The sequence below is a fragment of the Corvus cornix genome, chromosome 4, assembly GCF_000738735.6.
Source record: "Corvus cornix cornix isolate S_Up_H32 chromosome 4, ASM73873v5, whole genome shotgun sequence".
In the NCBI taxonomy this organism is placed as follows: domain Eukaryota; kingdom Metazoa; phylum Chordata; class Aves; order Passeriformes; family Corvidae; genus Corvus; species Corvus cornix.
In genome coordinates, this window is record NC_046334.1 from 25,048,883 (window position 1) to 25,070,290 (window position 21,408).

General features: G+C 41.0%; 2 protein-coding genes across 2 annotated transcripts in view; both read right to left on the reverse strand.

The window, feature by feature from the left end:
- Positions 1-1,233: 1,233 nt before the first annotated feature.
- Positions 1,234-7,106, reverse strand: LRAT (lecithin retinol acyltransferase). The gene is made up of 2 exons (XM_039550355.1): positions 5,356-7,106; positions 1,234-4,865 (listed from the first exon to the last, which is right to left on the reverse strand). Exons 1-2 carry the CDS (start codon positions 5,896-5,898, stop codon positions 4,713-4,715), a joined length of 696 nt encoding a protein of 231 aa, XP_039406289.1. The 5' UTR covers positions 5,899-7,106; the 3' UTR covers positions 1,234-4,712.
- Positions 7,107-10,046: 2,940 nt separating this feature from the next.
- Positions 10,047-21,408, reverse strand: part of LOC104697174 — a 56,994-nt gene continuing 45,632 nt past the window's right edge. Inside the window, exons 17-20 of the mRNA XM_039551572.1 lie at positions 19,471-19,554; positions 17,860-17,983; positions 12,839-12,929; positions 10,047-11,908 (exon numbers count right to left, since the gene is read on the reverse strand). Of these exons, the coding sequence (XP_039407506.1) occupies positions 11,834-11,908; positions 12,839-12,929; positions 17,860-17,983; positions 19,471-19,554 (374 nt within the window). The 3' untranslated portion in view covers positions 10,047-11,833. The remainder of the gene's footprint in view (positions 11,909-12,838; positions 12,930-17,859; positions 17,984-19,470; positions 19,555-21,408) is intronic.

The window sequence follows — 21,408 nt, forward strand, 5'->3', positions numbered from 1 at the left end:
ATGCTGTTTGCATGATTCCAGTTGCAGCACCTGGCAACTGGTGCTCTCTGGGAGCATGCCTTGGGTCAAGGCAGGCCAGGGAGTGCTACTCATTGGCCATTAGAGGTGAAGCAGTGGGGTAGTTCAGCTATATACATGAGTCACAGTGTACCACCACATAGTCAGAAGATGGACCACCACCCATTTTATTTACTAGGTTAGACTACTGCCAGTGGCATTGATGGCATACTTCAATTTAGGGGAACGCAAGTTAATCCTTTTAATCTCTGTGTTAACATGCAACCCCATTGCAAGCCGCCTAAACTCCAGCTGGGGACAGGAAGGCAGACACAACACTGTGCCCTGCATACCCAATGAAGTAGCATCTGAGTCTTCAGGCACACACTTCTGCATTCACTGACTGTTCCTTCACCACACTTAATATGCCCTGCCCTTGCAAGTAAAATAAACCTACATTACCTGTCTGTCACACTACCACTGCTTTGTTTAGACCAAGCATCAAGTTGTAGGTGTGTTGTAGGGGACTGTGCAGCTGATTTGTTTCAAATCACACTATCACCAACAGTTTTACAGTTCACAGATACACAACACAGAAGAAGCAACTTTTGAAACAAAGCCACGTGGCTAAAAAAAGTTCTCTTATAAACAGGGGGAAGATAAAAAAGCTACAGAAAGTCTTACAGAAAGTTTTCTACCCTGTGAGACACAGAAACAGTAAATCCAAATCCCCAGTTTTGTGACAGACAGAACTGTGGTACTGCAATCAATGTAATTCTGACTTAAGCCTCCTAAAGATCTCCCCCTTCTCTCACAGTCTCTGAGCACTCAAGACCATATCCTAAATGTTCTCTTGACTTCAGAACTGAAGCTACATCACAAAACACACCAGAATAATTTTTTTTAAGAAATTATGCCACAAAGAGCCTTCAAATATTTTTAGTGTTCCATTCCTACAGCAGAGAAGATTGTTTCTTCTACCAGCACAATGCTCTGAAAGATTTTTGTAAGGCTGACAAGAGACTGGAATGCACTACAGCAAAGACTCTCAAACTACCAAGATTTTCTATCTTCACTTCCCATTGGAAAGCTCATTCATGACAGTTAAGTACTCAGATGAATCAGGTCTGAAGCTATTACAAAGCATAATGAGGAAATGCTCCGAGCCACCCAAGAACTTTTTCTATTTTCAGTGGATAGGATAAAGGAGATGCTAACTAATGACTAACACGGTTCTTTATCATCCAGTGGTGTGTGATGCTTTATTTAATGTGAGAACATGCAATAAATAATACAGCACCATATCATTTTTAGAGATCACAGTTCTAATGTTTCTCACTGCTGAAGTTTGCATTCTAAGACCTGTCTGGACTATGTCAAGTCACACACAAGTTTAATCCCCTCTTCCCCACCCGCTCAGACTTTAACAAGTATTGCTATGATTTTGTTTTCAATAAAACTCTCAACAGTATTTATACGTAGCATTCTCCTTCAGCACAGGAGAATGCAAAGTGAAATCAAGCAGCAGATGACTGTTCACCATAAAATGAGTAATCATTTATGTTCCACGCTAAAATAAATGCAAACAGAAAACCAGAAAGCACACTGTTCTAATGTCTTCATTGACTTCAACTTACCTCTTTTTTATTTCTTTTAAACAAGGGTTTTCTAAAAACATTTTGAGCCTTACTCATTTTGTTTTCTTTGGAAAGCCTGAAGTGAAACATCTATCCTTTAAACTTGATGTCTTCATTACTTGCGTTTTCCAGCGGCACAGGAGTGATGGTTACACTCCTTCATTACGTATTCTAGTTTAACCACACAGCTTCTCAAAACAGCCCCCACTAAAATGAGCTGTGGCTCTGGATTTACACTCCCCATCACCATCACTTACGGTTACCGATGAACAATTTCACTTCTAAGCACATACATTTCCCCAACAGCTGAACTGCTCCAGTTTTCTGTGTTTTTCTTATTATAACTAGCTCCTTCATTTCAATGGCATCACAGTTGAGCTCAAGAAATGCAACGCTCCAGCTAGTGCTTATTTTTACTCAAGCAATTACAGAAAAAAGTTGACACTGACATTTACCAAAATATTTCAGAGCACAAACACCACCCGCTGAGCTGAACATGAAAATTCATGCCTGCTAGTCTTGTTTTTCTCCTCAGAGTATGACTGATTAGACTCATGCCTGATTTTAACGAAATTTCCAGATCTTTGCTAAAATTATATTTGGTAGGAAAAATGCCTAAACATGTAGCTGAATTTCTGTTCCTATTACATTATTACTTGTCTTTGATGAAAGGATACAGCAAGACATTCTAGACCATTTCATAGCATTTCATAAGTTTAAAACTTTATATGCTGAAGGAAAATTCTCTACTAATGAAATTCTCTACTAATGAAAGCCTGCAAGGAACTGCTTTCATTTCTTTCGTAGACACCTATGAAAATCCTAAATTAGTCAGTCTGGATGCTTCTTGCTCAAAAGCATTAGGCAGCACAGGAGCACTGGTCCTTTGATACTGAAGCTAGAGCAGGAACATTTCTCTGCCTTCCAGCAGTCCCACTTGTGATTTGGTTACTGGTCATGACCCCGTTGTTTATTGTATATGTGAATTGTAAGAATTACTGGAATTCTTGTAAATCCCAATTAAATAAAGGGTAAAAGAAAAGCCCACCTGTAATCACACACCATGTAACTGCATGTTAATGGCCTGTTCTGTACCCTACTGGGATATCTTAAGAGTAATGCTACAGCATTATACTCAATTTCAAGAGGCCATAGACATTTTAAAATGAATAAAAATTATTTATATAATTACAGTAATGACTACAGCTCATGCCTTATTCACAGCAAGTAAAAAAACCATGCTGGAGTTTATGTAAATATTACTAATGCATACACTATGAAAAAGTAACTCATGTTAATTAAAAAACACCTTAATTTCAAAAGTTTAACAGAAACAGTTACACTGAGCATTGCAATCTTTCAAAGCAGAATAGAAGCTGTTTACAAGGATCCAGCAGTAATTGATATCCAGCTGCTTGGAGCTGGGCTGCCAATTGAACATGTAGTGAAAGTTGGGCTGAAATCCCCTCTTATTTGATGGCAGCAGGAGTCATGCTGCTCTTTCCTATGAGCTGGAATTTCGCCCCAGTCTTTACATTCTTCGTCGGTCATGGTGGAGCAGCCGGAAGATGATGATTAGAGAGCAGTCAAGTAGACTCACAGTTCTAAAAATCCAATCTTCAAGCACCTGTAAGGTCTAGGGGAAGGAGGAGGGGGTTTATAGCACAGTTAAAAGGAGTCACTCTAAAAATGGGCAAGTGGCCATTTCAGTAACAGAGCTGATGGCAGGACACTGCACACCACTACTAGAAGTAAATCTGAGGTTGAGTCCTTGGTGAAAACACTGTCATACTGGCCTTTGGCTAGAAAGGAAGGCAAACACAGCATGTGAACAAGGAAGTGCATGTATGCACACAAGGCTGAACAATTCCAGGAGCATAACAATTTATCTGCATACCTAAAAGACCTTGCTAAGAAAAAAAAAAATACGAAGTTTTTTAGCATTTAAACAATTGCCTACATGAACGTGATTTCAAATCCAACTTTACACATTCTTGATAAACTGAAAGGCCTCAGCACTGAAGATAAAACATTTCTAGCACCAGCTACTGGCTTGAAAGTGAATACTTACAAGAGATGAGTATAGGAAGACACGCTGTCTTTCACTGAGAAAGTGTTTTAAGGCAATATCCAAAATCACAATATAGCCACCACAGAAACTGCTCCAATGTTCCCTGATTCTTTATGGTACCTACACAGGTTCCACTGCTGAGGGACAGTAAGAACTAAATCGGGTCTGTCTTCCTCCTCCCTGCCATGTGCCCTGGAATGCCAGAAATGTCCAACATCTGTACATCACTAGTTGACATAACGCAAGCTAATTTCTTCCTATAGCTCCTAAATCCCTCTGTAGCCATTTTTATTAGCCATATTAGCCACTATCACTGGCAAGGAAATTGGTGAGGATTGCTGTCTTTCCTTACTACTAATCCAATTAAAAAGTTGTTCAATACAGTAGTAAATGTTTAGACAATTAATACAAGTGACAGATTTCTGAACATTTCCCAGAAGGGAACCGACTTTAACTGGTCTGGCCAGATGTGCTCCTGCAGCACACAGCCCAGGGTTGGTTTTTCTTCTTTGCTCTCAACAAAGAGCCAATTTACTTGCATTTCCACCAAGGAGTATTTTAGGAACGGAGACAGTAATTTCTGAATATACACTATATGTATAAAAGGAAGAGGTAAGCAGTTCTCCATTTCCATCACTTTGTAGAACTCCATCATCCATTTTTATTAATAGTTATGGCACTCAGGTATGCAGCTAAGAAACTGAAGAACATGAAGGTTGTTATTAGAATCATTTCTGGCTAAAGACAAGGAGCAGAACTGCATCGCAACCCTACTTTTTTCATTATTTAAAGGTGTGTTAAAATATACCAAGATTTTCAGGAAATCTGTTATTTGGCTTACATAGTAAGCTATGCCTTGTGCACTGTGTTCTAGACTAAGTTGTATTTTAAAATGGTGCACAAAATTAAGAAACTTTACATGATGCCAGTGAGTAATCTGTGCTTTCATAAATACAGTAGTATACATTTTATATACAGATCCTGGATGGAAGCCTCCAGGAGGGCTGTTAGCCAGCCATCCACAGAAGGAAAGGAATGAAGATGGTGGGGAGCGTGGTGGAGGGTGCCACACCTAGGCAGACTATTGACGCTAGTCCCACAAGCACGGATGCGAGCACGCTCCTCTGGTCCCGAATAATCATCTTCACAGTCTCACAGAACTGGAAAAAAAAAAAAAAAGAAAAAGTGCAAAAGATGAGATTTAAATAGGAAAGCTTTGACTACAGAGCTGGCGATGCCTACTCTCGGGACAGAGCAGCAGTTGCTGCCCCAGCTCTCACAGGGACTCCCCGGAGAGAGGGCAAGAGGGAAGAGCCGGGCTGGCACCGCATCACGCCCAGCATCAGCCCCGGTACTGCCTGTGGCTCCGGCTGGAACCTGTAACTTCAGAGCATTCTAGTAGTGTATTCACTGTTCTACTAATTCAGCTTCGCTTTCCTCGCCGCTTGAAGCCAGCTGAGGCCGGGCCCGCCGCCGTCCCGAGCAGCTCCGCGCCGGCGGCACTGCCCGCTGCGGGAAGAGCGGCGTCAGCGGCGGCCGGGCCGGCGGGCGGTACCGGCACCCCCGCCCGGGGCCCGCGGCAGTGCCCGGCCCAGCTCCGGCGAGCGGGGTCGCGGGGGAAGGGCAGCGCCGCCGCAGGCCGGGCCATACCTTGTCGGTCTGGAAGCTGACCGGGGCTCCGTATCGGCAGTGGGTGACGAAGTGTTCGCAGTTGTTCCAGAGCAGGCTGTAGGCCGTGGTGCCCACCAGCTCCTCCGCCCGGTGGGCCGCCTCCTCGCTGCCCAGCACCTGGTCCTCGAAGAGCCGGTCCATGTGGTTGACCAGGATGCTGCCGCCGTAAGCGAAGTCCTCCACCGTATCCACCCGGACGCTGGCCGTCCTGGCGATGACGCCCAGGATGAGCCGCTTGTTGGTCACCACCTGTTGGATCTGCCGACGGTCGCCGGTGATAGTGGGCAGGATATCGGGCATCAAGTGAGCGACGCGGTTCTCGCCCAGGTAAATGCCGAAGTGGATGAAGAGCGTGCGGGGCACCTCCAGCAGGTCTCCTCGCTTGAAGCAGCTGGTGTCGTAGTAGCTGGGTGCAGGCGGTGGCGTTTCCCCGCCGGAGCCCGCGGGCAACGGCCGGATGTGGACGAGGAGCAGCAGCTTCTCCAGCAGCAGCGAGGCCGCCTGCGGCACCGGGTTCTTCATGGTCGGCGGGGGAAACCCTCGGTGCCTCCGAGCAGCTCCTAGCCCCCGGCACCGCTTTTCTAAGATACCGGCGGGGCGGGGCTGGGCGGGCACCCGGGCCGGCCCACCGGGTGAGGGCGTACGGGGAGCGCCCGCCCCGAGGACCGGCCGGGCTTCACTGGGGGTGCGGCGGCACCCTGAGCAGAGCCAGTGACCGCCGGTCTGGCCGTAGCGTCTGCCCGGCCCTCGGGATGGCGTGGTGCCCGCAGCCTGGAGCCGGGAGCCGCCCGCAGCTCTGCCCCGTCTACCGCCGGCGCTGCCCAGGTAGAAGTGCACGGAAAAGTGTGTGTAAAGCTCTTCGCCCGCCCCGGGGAGAGCAGCGAAGGGCTTCCGGGGCCACAGCCGCTTCGTGCACCTTCCCCCGCCGGCGGGACCTCTGAGGGGCGCCGGGTACCCGCGCCGGCAGTCACGATGGGCAAGCGGGGATCGGATCGGGGGTGGCCGGGCGGGCTGCCACGGCGCTCGCACGGCGGCGGGACAGGAGAGGGAGCGTCTGTCTTCCCTGAAAGAAAACAGGTCTCCGAGGGAGAGCGGCAAGTCACATTTATAAATTAATTCGCCCCAAAAGTCCGCCAGCTAAGAAAGAGTGGGAAACGGCAGAGCGGCATTCCCGTGCGTTCAGTTTCATGCTAATCCATTATGTAAATGCTAAATCCTGGCAACGGATCCCACAAAAGAGCAGCCCTGTCAGGTCAACAATGCCGCCTCGATCGGGCTCGGAACTTTCAGTAACCAAGCAGGTTCCCGCCCCCTTGGGGGCGGCGGGATGATGGATGGGACAGACATTCATCTTACCTGGAAGATGACAGGGCGCGGAGAGTGGCAGGGGAGGTGGCCGTGGCTGCAGCCTTTCACCGAGTCCCCGCCGCGCCCCGGGCCCGCTGCCATGGATCTTTGTTCGTGGCGCAGCCGCTCCGGCCCGGCGCTGGCTCTCCGGCTGCAGCGGGGAGCTTTCGCCTCTGAGAAACGCGGAACGGGCGGAGGGAGGGGGAAGGAGGAAGGGATATGCCTGTAAGAATGCTGGAGAAGTTTGTTGGAGCATCTTCCTTTAAACTCGGGCAAACACCGCAACCACAGGATGCCAAATACGAAACGGGGAAACGGGAAGAGGAGCGCTGGTGTGTAACAGCTTGGCAGCTCTCTACAGGCAAACCGCGTTGAAACAGTAGGTTATTTTTCTCTCCTCAGCCACTTTAAACGCTGTGGAACACGAATGAGATCTCTAGACCACCCCAGAGCTGTAGAATCCCTTTGGTCACACCAGCAAAAAAAGAGAAAACGTTCACTATCCCTTTTCTTTCCATTAGCACACAGCTCTGCTATTCGGAAGGCAAAGGGGATGTGAAGGACCCAGCAGGTGAGAGCCTTCTACCACCACAGATACTGAACCAAGGTTCAGGATCTTGTAAACATGAAAACTTATTGATGAAGCAAAAGCACGTTTCCCCACTTCCTCAGTAAAAAAATATTTCAGGGGAGGGGGTTACCTCATTACTTGTCAACAAAAATGATGGCTGGTGCCCTCCCATTTCCTCCTGCTTGGAGCAGAGAGCACCTTCCTGGGAAGCTAAGACTACCCTCATCTTGCTTCATCTGCAAAGAAAGGGGCCCACCATAACCTCTTCAGTTGCTGATTACAGGCCAGAGCGCCAGCACTACTTAACAGAGTGATCAGGCCTTTGGGATTTTCTCTGGAGTCTCAGCCAAATTTTTATGCAACAGAAGCTAACACCTCTCAAGCATACTTCAAATCACATCACTTAAAAAGAGTGATACACCTTATAGATGTAGCTTATGATGCTGGTACAGGAACGCCGTGGATTAGCCACCAGCCACACAATTATGTAATTAAACCAGCACATTTTCAAATACAGATGCTAAAAAGTATATTTGTAAGGTTTGAAGCTTTTTCTCTTAGTAAATAAAAATGGGCAGACGAGAAGGAGGAACTTCTAACTTTAACTAGTGCATTTTTTTCATGGACAAGGGAAAAAAAAATTTAAAACACCTCATCCTGATAAAGGGTATCACCTGTTTGATGATGGTCACGGCAGCTGGTCCAGAGCTGGAGCCACAGAAGGTTGTCAAACTCCACAGAAAATCCTGGCATGGAAAGGTTCCTGTCTCCCTCCAGTGTGGATAAGCACCATTTCTGCCCTGTGCTGCCATCTCAAGATTCCCCCTCTCCCCCCTCCCTAAAGCTGTCTAGCTAGGGATGGCCGTTGCTGATATAGGTGGTAGATGCTTCAGTCCTACCGTTCAGGTTTCTCTTTCCTGTCCAAAGGAAGGTAGAGGAATTCAGCTGAACTCCCTGGCAGATTAAGACACTTCCCAATGGAATCTTTCACGTGGAGGCATCCTTTGCTTTCTTCATGCCAGTGAGCTTTCATCCCAAAATCACCAGGGTTCATTTCAAGTAAATCCAGAAAGAAAACAAGGATGAAACTGAAGAAGAGGGACTGCCATGAGAAGGAGATTCAGTCTTACTGCACGGGAGGGTTTCAAAATAGTAAGGTGAAAGGTGCGACATTTCTGCAGTGTAACTTCCTCATACCTGAGGCACTGAAGAGCTTCCTCTCTCCCTCCTTCCCCCCACAACCACTCACTCCCTCACTCTCAAGCCCAGAAACCCCAGTGAACAAGCCCAAAAGGCATTACAGAGCAGACAGGTCTGTGGAATCCACCCAGGTAATGCTTCGCCACTACCTTGCAACTGTTGTGAGCATTACTGTCTGTAAAGCACTTAACACAACACAAAGTAATTCCTGAATGAAACTATTCAGATTCTTGAAAAGCAACCTGCAACCCAACATTTTTGGCTTTAAAACGCAAGGGGTTGCACTTCTATTACTGTCAAACTTCCACAGTGCAACCACAATGTAAGGTATTCTTACCATAATTTTTCATCTGAAAGGGGGAAGAAAACATGTATTTTGATGGAAAAACATCTCCACTGGAGATGGCAAAACTAAAAATACCCATTGTTTGTGCATCAAGCACTGGCACAGCCTCTCGGGTGACTTTTGTATAACAGCTTTTGTACCTTCAGTACACAAATTTAAGTGGAAAAATCACTTTGGAGTATTAAATATAAACCCAAAAACATCGAGGAAGTACTTGTTTGGACTGCTAACTGTTGTGGAATAATTTAATGATAAAACCCATGCTTTATTTTTGAAAGTTAAGCTGAAATGCAGTAAGAAAGCTGTGAGAGGTAAGAATGCAGCCTTTGTTTAGTAGTGCAGATGAGCCACAGTACAAAAGCTTCAGTAAGAGGTGTAAGGCAGTTTCCATTACACTGAAACTCCTGTATTAGAAGGAACCTTATTTTATGCACTAGACATTACTATTTCCATCCTGCTCTCACAGCTAACACAGTAGGGAAAAGGCAGGAAAGGCAGGGAATTAGACGGGTAAGTTCTTGCCTATATGAGGAACAGACCTGGTTTAACAAGCAGGCAAAATGAATTTTTTACTGACTGAAGTTAAAGCAATGCTGACTGCATACATGCTCACCTTTGTGTACAACTTGTATTTAACCAAACCTTTCTCAATTACTCATGCTTTACTTTTAGATCATTTGGGACTGCTGAAACAAGCATAGTTTCCTGAATTCAAAACATGTTAAGACATTCAAGGAGAATAAAGCCTCTGGAGAGGGATTTTTGGAGGGTATAATTTGCAAGAAGAGTATCTGAAAGGTAATGCCATTTGGTTTAAGCTGGTGTGCTGAAAGAAATAATGGACAGAAAATACATTTGTGAAGGATGGTTTCACAGCATCCAAAAGGGCTATTCCAGAGATAAAAATGAACACCTTTGTATTCCCACATCCAGTCCATTTGAACACTCTATCATTCTTTTCAACAAATTACAGCTGCCATTATAGAGCTGTAAGTGACCAGCTCTCCAGAAAACAGTATCATTTACTCTTTTGGGTTTTGTATTTAACAAAGACTAGGGACAGAACAGACAAAATCTGAACAAAGAAGGGAACCAGCAAGACAATGCATGAAATTGCAGGCAAGTCAAACAAACCCAAACAAAGAACCTTTGAACTAAGTATCACTCTGTTCCAGTAGAAGAAACAACATAAATTACTAAAAAAAATTTATACTTTATAAATGTTCACTTTTATTCAGAAACTTATTGCATACACATTTCCAGAGTCACTTAAACAGCATATTGAGTGAACTGCAAATATTTACTGTAGCCTTTTTATCCTTGTAGGTTTGCTACTGAGGTCTATCACTTTCTTTTTTACTTCCTCCCAATAGGCTTTCAAATTATTAAGGAGAGTTTTCTAACAATCGATGACTGTAAACATAATAAAACCTGCATGCCATTTTCCCTTTGAAGTTATTAACTTGGCTATTTTTCTGCAATGAAGTAATGACTCATTTTTTACAACCTGACTGAATCATGCTGTATACATGGATAGTACCTATGACTTGCTCAGGGAATATTGTGTTTAGATAGATAAAGCATTCATTTATGATACCTTCAATTCAAATTAACAAAACCACAGAAAAGGTGGGAACAATTTATTGCATAGTACTCATTAGCAAGCAAGAGGCTAGGAAATTAGTAACAGTGATAGCACTGGAAGTTCAGGAACAACTAACAGATAGGTTTGGTGACCATTACAAAAATAACTTATTTCCATCATTTTGTCTGGTATTAGTAATGCCTCATTTTTTCAGCACTAAAAAATTAATAAAATCTCCCTAAAATAAACAAAAAAAATATTTCTGAATATAAAATGCCTGAACATGTGGAGTAATATTTTTATGGCTTCTGCAGAGAAAATACAGTTATCAGAATTTCCACCTTGCTGTTGTCCCGGAAAGTACGATACAGACTTTTAAGTCTCTTTTTAATGAGGTGAAGAAGTATCCCAATTTGAACATGCTAATCATATTGTGCAGGAAGGGAGATGGAGAGGTAGTAACTGGGAGTCAGAAGAAAGACAGAGTACACTGCATTCAACATGGTTTTCCTTCACAGCAGAAGACACATTTTTGTGGCAAGGGCAATGCAATTGACAGTCAAATAAACTTAATCCAGGCATGACTCTGCTGCACAAATCAAGGATTTAATAGCCCTGGAACAAAACCAGGTATCCCTCCACCACCCAGCCCTGCTTCATCCGTGCCAGGATTGCACCATCACAAGAAGGAGTGAGCGGGCAGACTCCCCTTTCCTCATCTTCAAATTTATTACCACACTAAGATCTGCAATTTACTACTACTCAGTGCTTTCAACTGAAGGATTAATTAGTAAAAGATATTGGAAAATGTAATAACAAAGTCTATCATTAACCAGAGAAAGTGCTGGAAGTTTGGTGGATCACCACCAAAGGTCAGCATTTACGACCAGTCACTGTATAACAGTACCAATTATTACTTTATTGCCCAGCAGGGAAAACTGTTCCCCAGTACCAGACAGTGCTGACTTCCCAGCAGTGCAGAGCAGGTTACCCAGGCTCACTCACTGCACAGGACAAACAGCTGACAGGACAGCAGTCCATTCGATTTTCAAATAAAGGCTGAGAGAAGGAAAAGAGAGATCAACCCAACAGGAGGTAATTTCCATCTTGAAACAAAGATTATCTCATCTCCTAATTAAATGTCGTGTTGCAATTTGATTAAGAAATAAATTAATTCTTCATCCACTGTATTATCTAGACAGGAAATGTTATCAGGCACAGATAAAGCTATTAGTCTGGTATTACTTGAAACATTTGCTAATCTGTGCCATATAGCTAAGCCTCTGAAAAATAACTGTCAAATTTCTACTCTTTAACTTTAAAAAAAAATCTCCTTCAAGAAGCCAGTTCTTGTTTATAACATGTTTTCACACCACTCAGTGTTAAAAGCATATATATTAAACACCTGTTATTCTATCAGTGATTTTAAATCAGGAACATTTTTAATCTGGAAGTCCAACAGCATCTGTCCAAGTGCTTTACCCTGTAAGAAAAAGAACCAAACCAACATTAAATTTTACTATCTAAATATTCTACCACCTTTTTAAAAGAAGTTTTAAAAAATGGTTTAACATGAGTATTTTTCCTATAATCAGTGTGAGAATTCAGTCTGTTTTAAGTTTTTTGAATTTTCAAGCATCCAAATCTGAATAGATTGGACAGTTTCTTCATTTATTTGGTACCCAGTGCTAAAATCAATTTATTTGGGGTTCAGTTCTACTATCTAATTCATACATAGCACCACCTTATTCTGTGAGCAGTCTTCTTGACTATGCTGAGATTATTTGCACACACAAGCATTTCTGAGCCTATGAGCACAGCTGTGCTTTGCTGTAGCCATGGCATTGCTTGGGATTTCATCTTCAGGTTTAGAAGTTACAAATATTTAATACTTAGATTGTACACTTGCAAAAAAAAAAAAAAAAAGTTACTTTCACGTAACATCACGCACACAAAAGACATATCCATCTGTTTTTCATGTTTGTATTATTTATCAGTACTTTAACTACAGAAGGCATAGGCTAAATGAGGAGTTGTAGTACAGTGCATGGTTCCTGTATATACTCGGAAACAATCAGAATTATCTACTAAATCCACGTTTTTCAAAATATGAAAGCCTTTCTGATAAACTGACTTTGCTGGTGCATCTAAAAACTCATAGTCTTCAAATCAGTTATGCTCTTTATGATGTGCTATCTTAATAGTACACATCTTTTTCACCAAATATTGTAAATCCACTTTCTACTTTCCTATGTTGTTTTCAAACCTTACAAAATTAAATAGACAATGTTCATTAATAGGAAATTAAGAGGAACTAGAGTGAAACCCAAGAGCTTACAGTTCCAGCCCAAAAGCTGGTTATGAAGAGACCTATAAAAGATGTCTACACTAAAATTACTGCTTTGATACATGCCTGTGGGTCACTTCTTAGGGATGCTACGCCACCACCACCAAGGGAATTCTTCAGAACAAAATTTAATCCATGGACTCCTGGCAACTCATATCTGTAAAATAAAACTGCACATTATTTCTCAGGAGATTCTGGAAGGAACACTTGTAGAGAACATCAACCAAAAGCTGGCATGCAAAATTTTCATGCTTCTGATCACATCCCACTGCTGAGTCAAGTCTAAAAGGTAACAAGATTAACACAAGGTCTTACCTGCCTCCTTATTCCTTCCTCTTACTCCAAATTAGCAGTCCTTAACAGTTTTAAAGTTGAACCATAAGGTAACCATTCTGCTCTATTCAAAACTCATCCATTTCTAATAAAGTTGTTTCTAGAGTTCTTTTTTTCTACGAGTTAAAACCCATATCTGTAAGCCAGAAGTTCAAGATTCAATAGGAACTCGGACAACACAATGGGCAAAATGCAGTATTTTTATTAACTCCTAGTTCTGATACTGTAAAGTACAATCACTTAATTTCTGGAACTCCCTTCTGCTAACAAATGTCACCAGCTCATTGGAAAGACATCCTCTTGGTTCCTGAGAAATACCTATGAGTCACTACATCACTCTTACGACAAACAGGCAATTTTATAGCAAATTAAAATCAGAGCTACATTTCAACACTTTCCTGGAGCCATGTACTTTGTTCAGATAAAATTTTATTTTAGTGGGACAGACCTATTTTTCTGTTCCATTGCCACTGTAAGCATTTTTCCATCCTTGCTTTTGACTGGTGCAGTTCCAATTTGGAAACTTCTGGAGCAGTTTGGCAAATGGCTCTGTGGTTTCCTATTGTTTCAAATTCCATAAATAGATCTACAGTATATTTCCATTTGCCTCTCCTTGCAGCTCTTCAATGTTTTGTCATCTTCCTTCTCTTGTTGGTTTTCTTTGGTTTTGCTTTCCTCCAATATTTTCGTCATCTAAGGACTTGATAGCTTTGCTTTAATTCCACAGGAAAGGATTTAAATCAGAACGTCTTCAAACCATGAGGAACAACAGAGAAAAATTATATCCAATTCTCACTCTGTCTCCAGATGTTTGACTGCTGCAATTTAAATCATGCTTCCTCCAACACCACTTATTTTTCTTTAGTCACCTATCTGATCTTCATCTCTTCGCCACAGATTCTTCAAATCTTTCCCCTGATATAGCCGGAAATTCTTGCAGTGCTCTTACACTGTTGATTTTGTCACTGAGGTTTCTCTCTTTCAGCTCCTTTTGAGCACTGTGAAAACCATGGCTGTGACTAGTGTTCACAGCCCTGTCTGCCCTTTTATCTTGGGCATATGACCCAAACCTCTCATGGAAGGAAATGATTCTGCTGAGCAATCTGGCAATCACTTGAGTCCCTGTCGTAAAAAGCACGTAGTCATGGAGTGTCCGTGTCTGTCTTCCAGGCTAAAGTTTTAAGTTCCTTCTACTTTTTCATTACTATACTCTAGTATTACTGTTATTAAGAAAAAAATTGGTGTCAGCATTCTTTTGCCCTTCCTTAAAAACTAGTTGACACGCAACATTATCATGCTTAAAGGCAAATCCACTGGGAAGGCATGAAAGTAGATTAATCCACCAGTGCTCTACTAGACAACACGAATATGAAGAATAAAGCAGTTTCTACAACAAGTTACCTACCTAATTTACTAAATTTAATACCATAATCAACTATATAGCACAACCAGATGACCCCAGAAAATTTTCTAAAAAACTAAATAAAAATTATTAATCACCACATACCATGAATGCCAGGTATCTACCAAAGCACTACACTATAAATTTTACTCTGAAAAGGATGGCAAAGATTCCAGGCAGCAAAGAATTTCACAATTGCCAGATCTTTCCTCAAGAACTAGACTGATGGAATATCGATTCCAGAAGCTAATATCTCATCTCTCAAAAGAAGTGTCATGAAAATCAATCAGGAAAAAACAAATCAGGAGAAAATGAAGAGCATATAAAAGCAGAAAGAAAAAAAGAGTGGAAGAACTTCCTTTCATTTTCTGCAGTTATTTTGGCAGAGGAAGTATGTAATAGAAGCAACAGATCTTAATTTGGAACACTACAAAATGGCACATTCATTTTATTTACTTTGAGAAAATATTTACAGTGGGATACTCTAGCTAAAACTAGGATTACAAAATAACATATAAAGGTCAGCATCTTCACTATTTTAAGGCTTGTTTGAAGCATCTGAGCATCCAAAATACTTCCACATAGAAAATAAACTCGCACAATAAAAGGAAGAAAAACCACTATAACCATCATACTAGTCTTAAGCAGCAACAACACATTAACAAAAACGCTGGCAGGCATTTACTCAGCATAATTAAACAATTTAAGTTTAATTAACAGAGATCTAAAGGAAAAAAATTATCTAACTGTACAATTTGATCAAATGTTTTAAGAGCTGCTTTTAAAAAAACACAGAAAACAAATAAACCTTTCAAAGAATACACTATCTGTGACAGAAACCAGTAAAACAAGGAATATTCACTGTTCCAGCTGAATTCCTATGCTTATGCACAATGGGGTGCATGCTTAACAACTTCCTTTGAAGGGCTGTCCATACTATTCAAAAGTCGGGTTTTCCCTTAAAATGCATGGAAATAATAATGATACAAAATTGTTTAATGCATTTAAATCAAGGAAAAGACAGGATTCTTTTCATCAGAGAAAAGCAGGAACCAAGTCCATAGGCTTAAAGAAGTGTTTGCTTATGAGATATACTGCAGAGAGATACTTATTTTTCCTCTCTAATAAATATATATACAAAAAAGCCATCTAGAAGCTTCAGCATCCACATTTCTTGTTCTTCTCTTGGTGAAAACATTGCATAGAAGAAATCATCTGTAATTTTTTGTATTTCTGAGCATTGGAATGTTCTCAAAACATTACATACACCATATTTCAGAAGATGAAAACAGCAAAATCTCATAGAATAGTTTTACTATCCTTCTTAAATAACTGACCTAGTACCACTACACAAAAAGTTTCTTATTCTATATCTTAAGGTACTCAGATCTGTTAATGTACTCTAGCACTCTAGTGTGGGAAGCAATCACCTGGGGATTGAAAGACCATCCTTTGCTATTATTTTACCTGCAGATCTGGAAGCTTAATAGTTTTCGGTGCTCTCTATCAAAATAATCCCACCTTTTCTCTGTTTAGTACACCTATTTAATGCTTCCAGTGAAAAGGCATGAAAAGCACTTGGTTAACAGACTCTGTTCTGTAGTGAGGTAGAGCCGTGGTTGGTATGTTTATAGTAGCAAAACTAATACATAGTTTTTAACTACTCACCATTTAAATAAAGGAAAGGAAGAAAAATTAGACAGCAAGGCAGCTCTTTTTTTATGACAGTTACAACTGAAAAATAAACAAGTAACTTAAAAAGAAACTACAGAATCTGAAGCACATGAGCATAATCCTTATAATCCTAAATATTTCCACAGAAGTTTTTATTCTTTTTCCCCAGTAGCTTTCCAATTCCCTCACAGAGCTCCATTATCACATCATTAAAGGAAGCCAAAACCACAAACAGATAATCTAATTAATCAAAATAATTTAGCTTCATCCAGACAGAGCAAATTTCAACTTTTATTTAGGAACATAAACAGCATTAAGGAGTGGCAATGAATCAATTTCTAGAAGTATCATTAGGAAGCATGACATTTTTTATTTCTTCCCCTCTCTGCTCTGTTTCAGAGGAAATTCAATTACAGTTCTTAGTATCACTATTTATTAGATACATAGATTTGTTAGCACTTACGAAACAGTGGGTGAGATCTGCACTGAGCTGCTTATGAAGACAAAACTAGCACTTACAATTCAAAGATCAGGGGTTAAAATAACTCCAAGCTGTCTCTGAGCTTTGAGCCGTACTTTTCTGACTCAAGCTCTTTGAACAAGCAAAAAGACAGCTAACAGTTTATCCACTACCCATGGAAATACATAAAAGATTTTGGCAAAATCTCCATATTTGCAGAATAACTGACTTTGTATCAAAGCATGTTTTAGAAGATTGTATGGTTTGTGGCAGTATTAAGCTTTTACTTGTTTTCCAAGAGAGAAAAAGGTTTAAAATCTGTTGACTGTTTTACTGGATATCCTTGGGAGAATGAGCTCCATTCATTACCTCATGCTACAAGAGCAGTGTATGTTTCATTCAGTCCCCAGGAAGGGCCCTGAGCATCGGCCATACCACAAAAACAAGAATGTTATGTATGTTGTCTGGCAGAAGATATTCTTTTTTAGATGAGTATCACATAAACATGTCCTGTTTAGGATGTATTCTCTTTCAGGTTTTAAGATAAATTAGTGATGCTTTTTCTTTAAATTCTGGCTTGGTATATGTGGCACAAAGGTGGGTGAGAGTGGGGTACTAGAGGGAATACTTTCTCTAAAGTGAGTGAACTTCATAAATATTAAAATGTTTTGCAGAAACAGGGATAGTATGAGGCCCATTTCTGAAGGATCATCAGGCAAGTTTGGACTCCAGACTACACTGGCTGTGTGAATGGCTTTCAGATAGCGTTTTACAGATTTCTAACTCTCAGTTCAGCAGTGGCTCAGGGGCTTGGGAAGTTTCAGCTACTAAGGCTCCTGCAGTTTCCAAATGGTTCAAAACCAGTGGAAAGATAAATTTCTCAAAGGGCATTGGAAGCTATTTCTAGTCGGTAAAGACATTCTGTACTGGAACAAAACAAAGAAACAGCCCCAACACTACTATGCTAATTCTGGGAATTTAAATGCCTTCACTAAACGGATTCACGGCCTTTGTCCAGCTTTGAGAGAGGCCCAAGTTCATGTTCTTTCTCAGTGACTATGCTCAAGTTGTTCTTTAAAATGTCAAAGGAAGATACAGATAAAAACCTAAAGTCACTACACACAAGTTTGCAATATTTACGTTAACATACTTTAAGATAACTTCTGATGCCATCATGTATCTACCATACAACTGTGGACTGAGCAGCAAGCTACTCACCTTGTTACTAGGTCTTCTTCTGGTTTTTCATGCTCTAATAGGTGTTGAAAGTATTTCTCCAGGGCTTGAGCAGTTAAAGTTTTCTTTAAGTATGGATAGTAGAGGGGATGCCGTGCTATTACACCTGTCAGGCATTAACTGGCATTAGTTGAAATAGGAACTGTTAAAACCAATTTGTATTTATCCTTTCAAAACCAATTTGAGATCCTCCGCTTAACTGAAACTGTACATTTGGATCCTCTTTAATGAGCTCCTGAATAAAAAATACAACAGTATGACAGCTCTCCCTCTGTCACTAGAGACGTAGGGTGGAGCATGACACAAAAGAATGCTAAGTGACCACTAAGTGATCTCTGTATTTTTTCTGGCTGCAAACAGTCCCTGCCACACTGAAAGACACCTAAAGAACAACAACATCACAACAAACAACCCACAGGCAGTTCTCTTTCCTTAAATGGTTTTATCTAAGTCATCATAATTAAACACAATAAGGCCTGATCAGTGACTGAAGGCTTGGTCCTTGCCCCACCACTTGCACGGGATTCTGACGTGTGACAAATCAGTTACATTTTTATTGCTGTAAATATGCTTTATAAGCTTCAGCTAATTTTATGCTGAAGCTGAGGTTCCAGAGCAGGATCAGGAAAAGAGCTTTGTGTCACAGGGAGCTTTCTATCTGTGGACTTAAATTAGAGGTCAAGTTTGTTGTTGAAATTGTTGTTCCTTTATATCTGAAGCAGTCTATTAGGTATGCATCATTCATGACTTGGCAATGCTACACTGCGACAGTGGTCAATCATGGGGAAAGAAAAAAAAAAAAATCAACATTGCTTCATTCTTCAACCCAAATAAAACCAGTTTCACAAACAAGGACAAGAAAACTATATTCCTAAATACAAATGAACAAAATTAATCCGTTTTAGCATGACAGCTAATAGCAAATCAAATCCCAAACGCACCTTTAATTCATACTGAGCTTTGAACACCACACGCTCTCATCTTCCAACAAGTAAGAGAGCCAATTGTTGCATGCAGAAGTAAGGAATAGAAGGAATTATTAAACAATGCAAGAAGCAGCACAATCAATGCAAAGAGACTGCATACTGAAATATACCATTTGCATTAGCAATATAATAAAAACATTCTTGTACATACGAGAACAACTTTAGTATTTCCTAACACTGTCAATGTTTTAGCCACAGACATGCTACAAAATTAATATATGAAAATATTATACATGATCAGACAACCAAGAAATTATACTACATAACATATACACATGAAGAGTAGCAACTGATGTGTAAAAGAAACCTTAGAAAGGAAGTTCTTAACTTTTGGGAGCTCAACTTTCCAACCCTAAACAAAAATCTTTCTTTTTAGTATGACATGCTAGTATATTTTCATAGTACTTCAGATTACAACAGCTGCTAATCACAAGACTACAGATATTTCATTTGGAAAATCCATGTTCAGTACATACTCACTTTTGTTTCAGCACAGTTTAAAAAGTAAAAATCAAGTCATGGTTAAAAAATTAAGACTAGCACTTTGAAATGTAACTCTTACATGAAAATCCTATATCATTTCAGAAAGCAAGAGAAAGAAAAATACCTATGTTTGCAGAATTGCCTTTGTCTCCACTTCTAGTATAGGCAAGATCTTCTAAGCGATAAGTATGTGGACCACTTGGCAGATCTGTACAACATAAAAATGAATTCATTTTAATGGTGCTACAAATAATAGCATATTTTGAAGGAGTAGCTGTCAGTTTAAGTGCATGCTTTTTGCATTGTTTGCAGTACTTCCGAAAATGATTCCAATCCGTCTTCTCACAGGAGCACCTAGAGAAAAAGAGGTAGACTGGGGGCCAAAATGATGAAGTTGATCCCTCCTGCTTCATCTCCCAAATCCTTTTAACTTTTTTACAGCCAAATACTGTACCCTTCAATATGACTATCCATCTTGGTCTTAGCAATGCAGTATCTCTGAAGGAGCCATAGCAGCTGCTTGTCTTTTCTTGCCTAACCAGTAACTTCTGTCCCCTTAACACACAGATCTCTGCTTCCAGTGCAGGTAGAAAATACTTGTAGTTGCTACTGTCCTGATAATTCTGTAACATCTGTCTAATCTGCTAATGCCTGTAGAAAACAGTAACAATTTAAGATTCCTTTTCAAGACAACACATCTCTCACCTGCATTTGCACTGTTGTAACATCACTTATCCAGCTGTATAGAAGAAACCTAAGATTTCTTTTTCAAGTTACTGTTTTTATAAATATCTCAGTATTATACATGAAAATGTATGCTCTATCTAGGAAGCCAATCTCGATTTTTTAACCTGTTGATGTCGGAGTATTGGATGTTCAAGGAACATGGAGGTTGTTGCACTTTGCTAAACAAGTTCATATGAAATATTTTTATCCATCTACATGTCAAAAAGCAAACCCACCCCTGTCCAAATCCAGAAACTCAATATTGTGGGATTCACAGAGTATATACCTAAGGTTTGATGGTTAAGTTACACAGCAGAGACCTCTTGCAATTGTTGATTACTAAGAGTAGTAGGCTGTCACCATCTAGCTCCTGTTCTCTGAAGTGAGAGATGAAGCACCCACTTTGCTACTGAGTTTTTCATTGATCACAGTGTAACGCTGAAACTTGAAGCACAGTCTATATCCAAGCTTTTAGGCAGTGAGAACTGAGTAATTTTCAGTCAGTTTTGCTTGTGATCCAACTTTCCTAAAGCCATATCAACTCTCCTGGCCTCCTTGGCTTTTGAATCCCACCATCAATAACAGACTGACTTCCATTCCTAACTCACAGAAAACTTCTCATCCCTCAGTCCTTCTCTCCTCTGTCCCCTTCCTGTCTTTTTCTAATCCTTCTGGACTCAAGTGGCAGTTCTCCCCCTCTCGCTGCTCCTTGGACACCAGTAAGGGGAATATGTAGAGCAGGGAAGGGACAGCCTTCCTGCTTTGTGACAGCTTCTGGTGCAACTGCTGCTGGTGGCACCCAGAAGAAGCAATTCACAATATCCCAAATTTAAAGGAATTGAATATACAGGGTATTGTAAATCAGTTATGCTGGACTAACTTCATGTTGCAAGGCACAATACAATTTGAAAATACATCAGTCTGTCCTTTCTGTACTATTATTGCTTCTGCTGAGAATAGCAAACTATTTGGGGCTTTTTTCATTTTTAAATTTTTTTTAAATTTTAGGGAGTAGGAGACCCACTATTAAAGGTATTATGCTCCAAATGCTGGCCAGGGGCATCATTTAGAGCACAGTGCACCTACTATGCAGGCATGAATGGATATGTACTCTGTGAACTGCATCAGGTAATCAGGTAAACACAGCCCTAGCGAAATCATCGTTACCTTTAACTCCTCCCTGCCCACAGAAAATTGCTGACACAGACATGAGCCAGGCTGACATGGGTAAGAGAGAAACTATGTCCAAATCCTACTGGCTGCAGTTTTCACGGACTCTTTCAGAAAGGGAAGCTGAAAGTCTGTGGCAGTGGCAGCTGAACAGATCCCTAAAGTC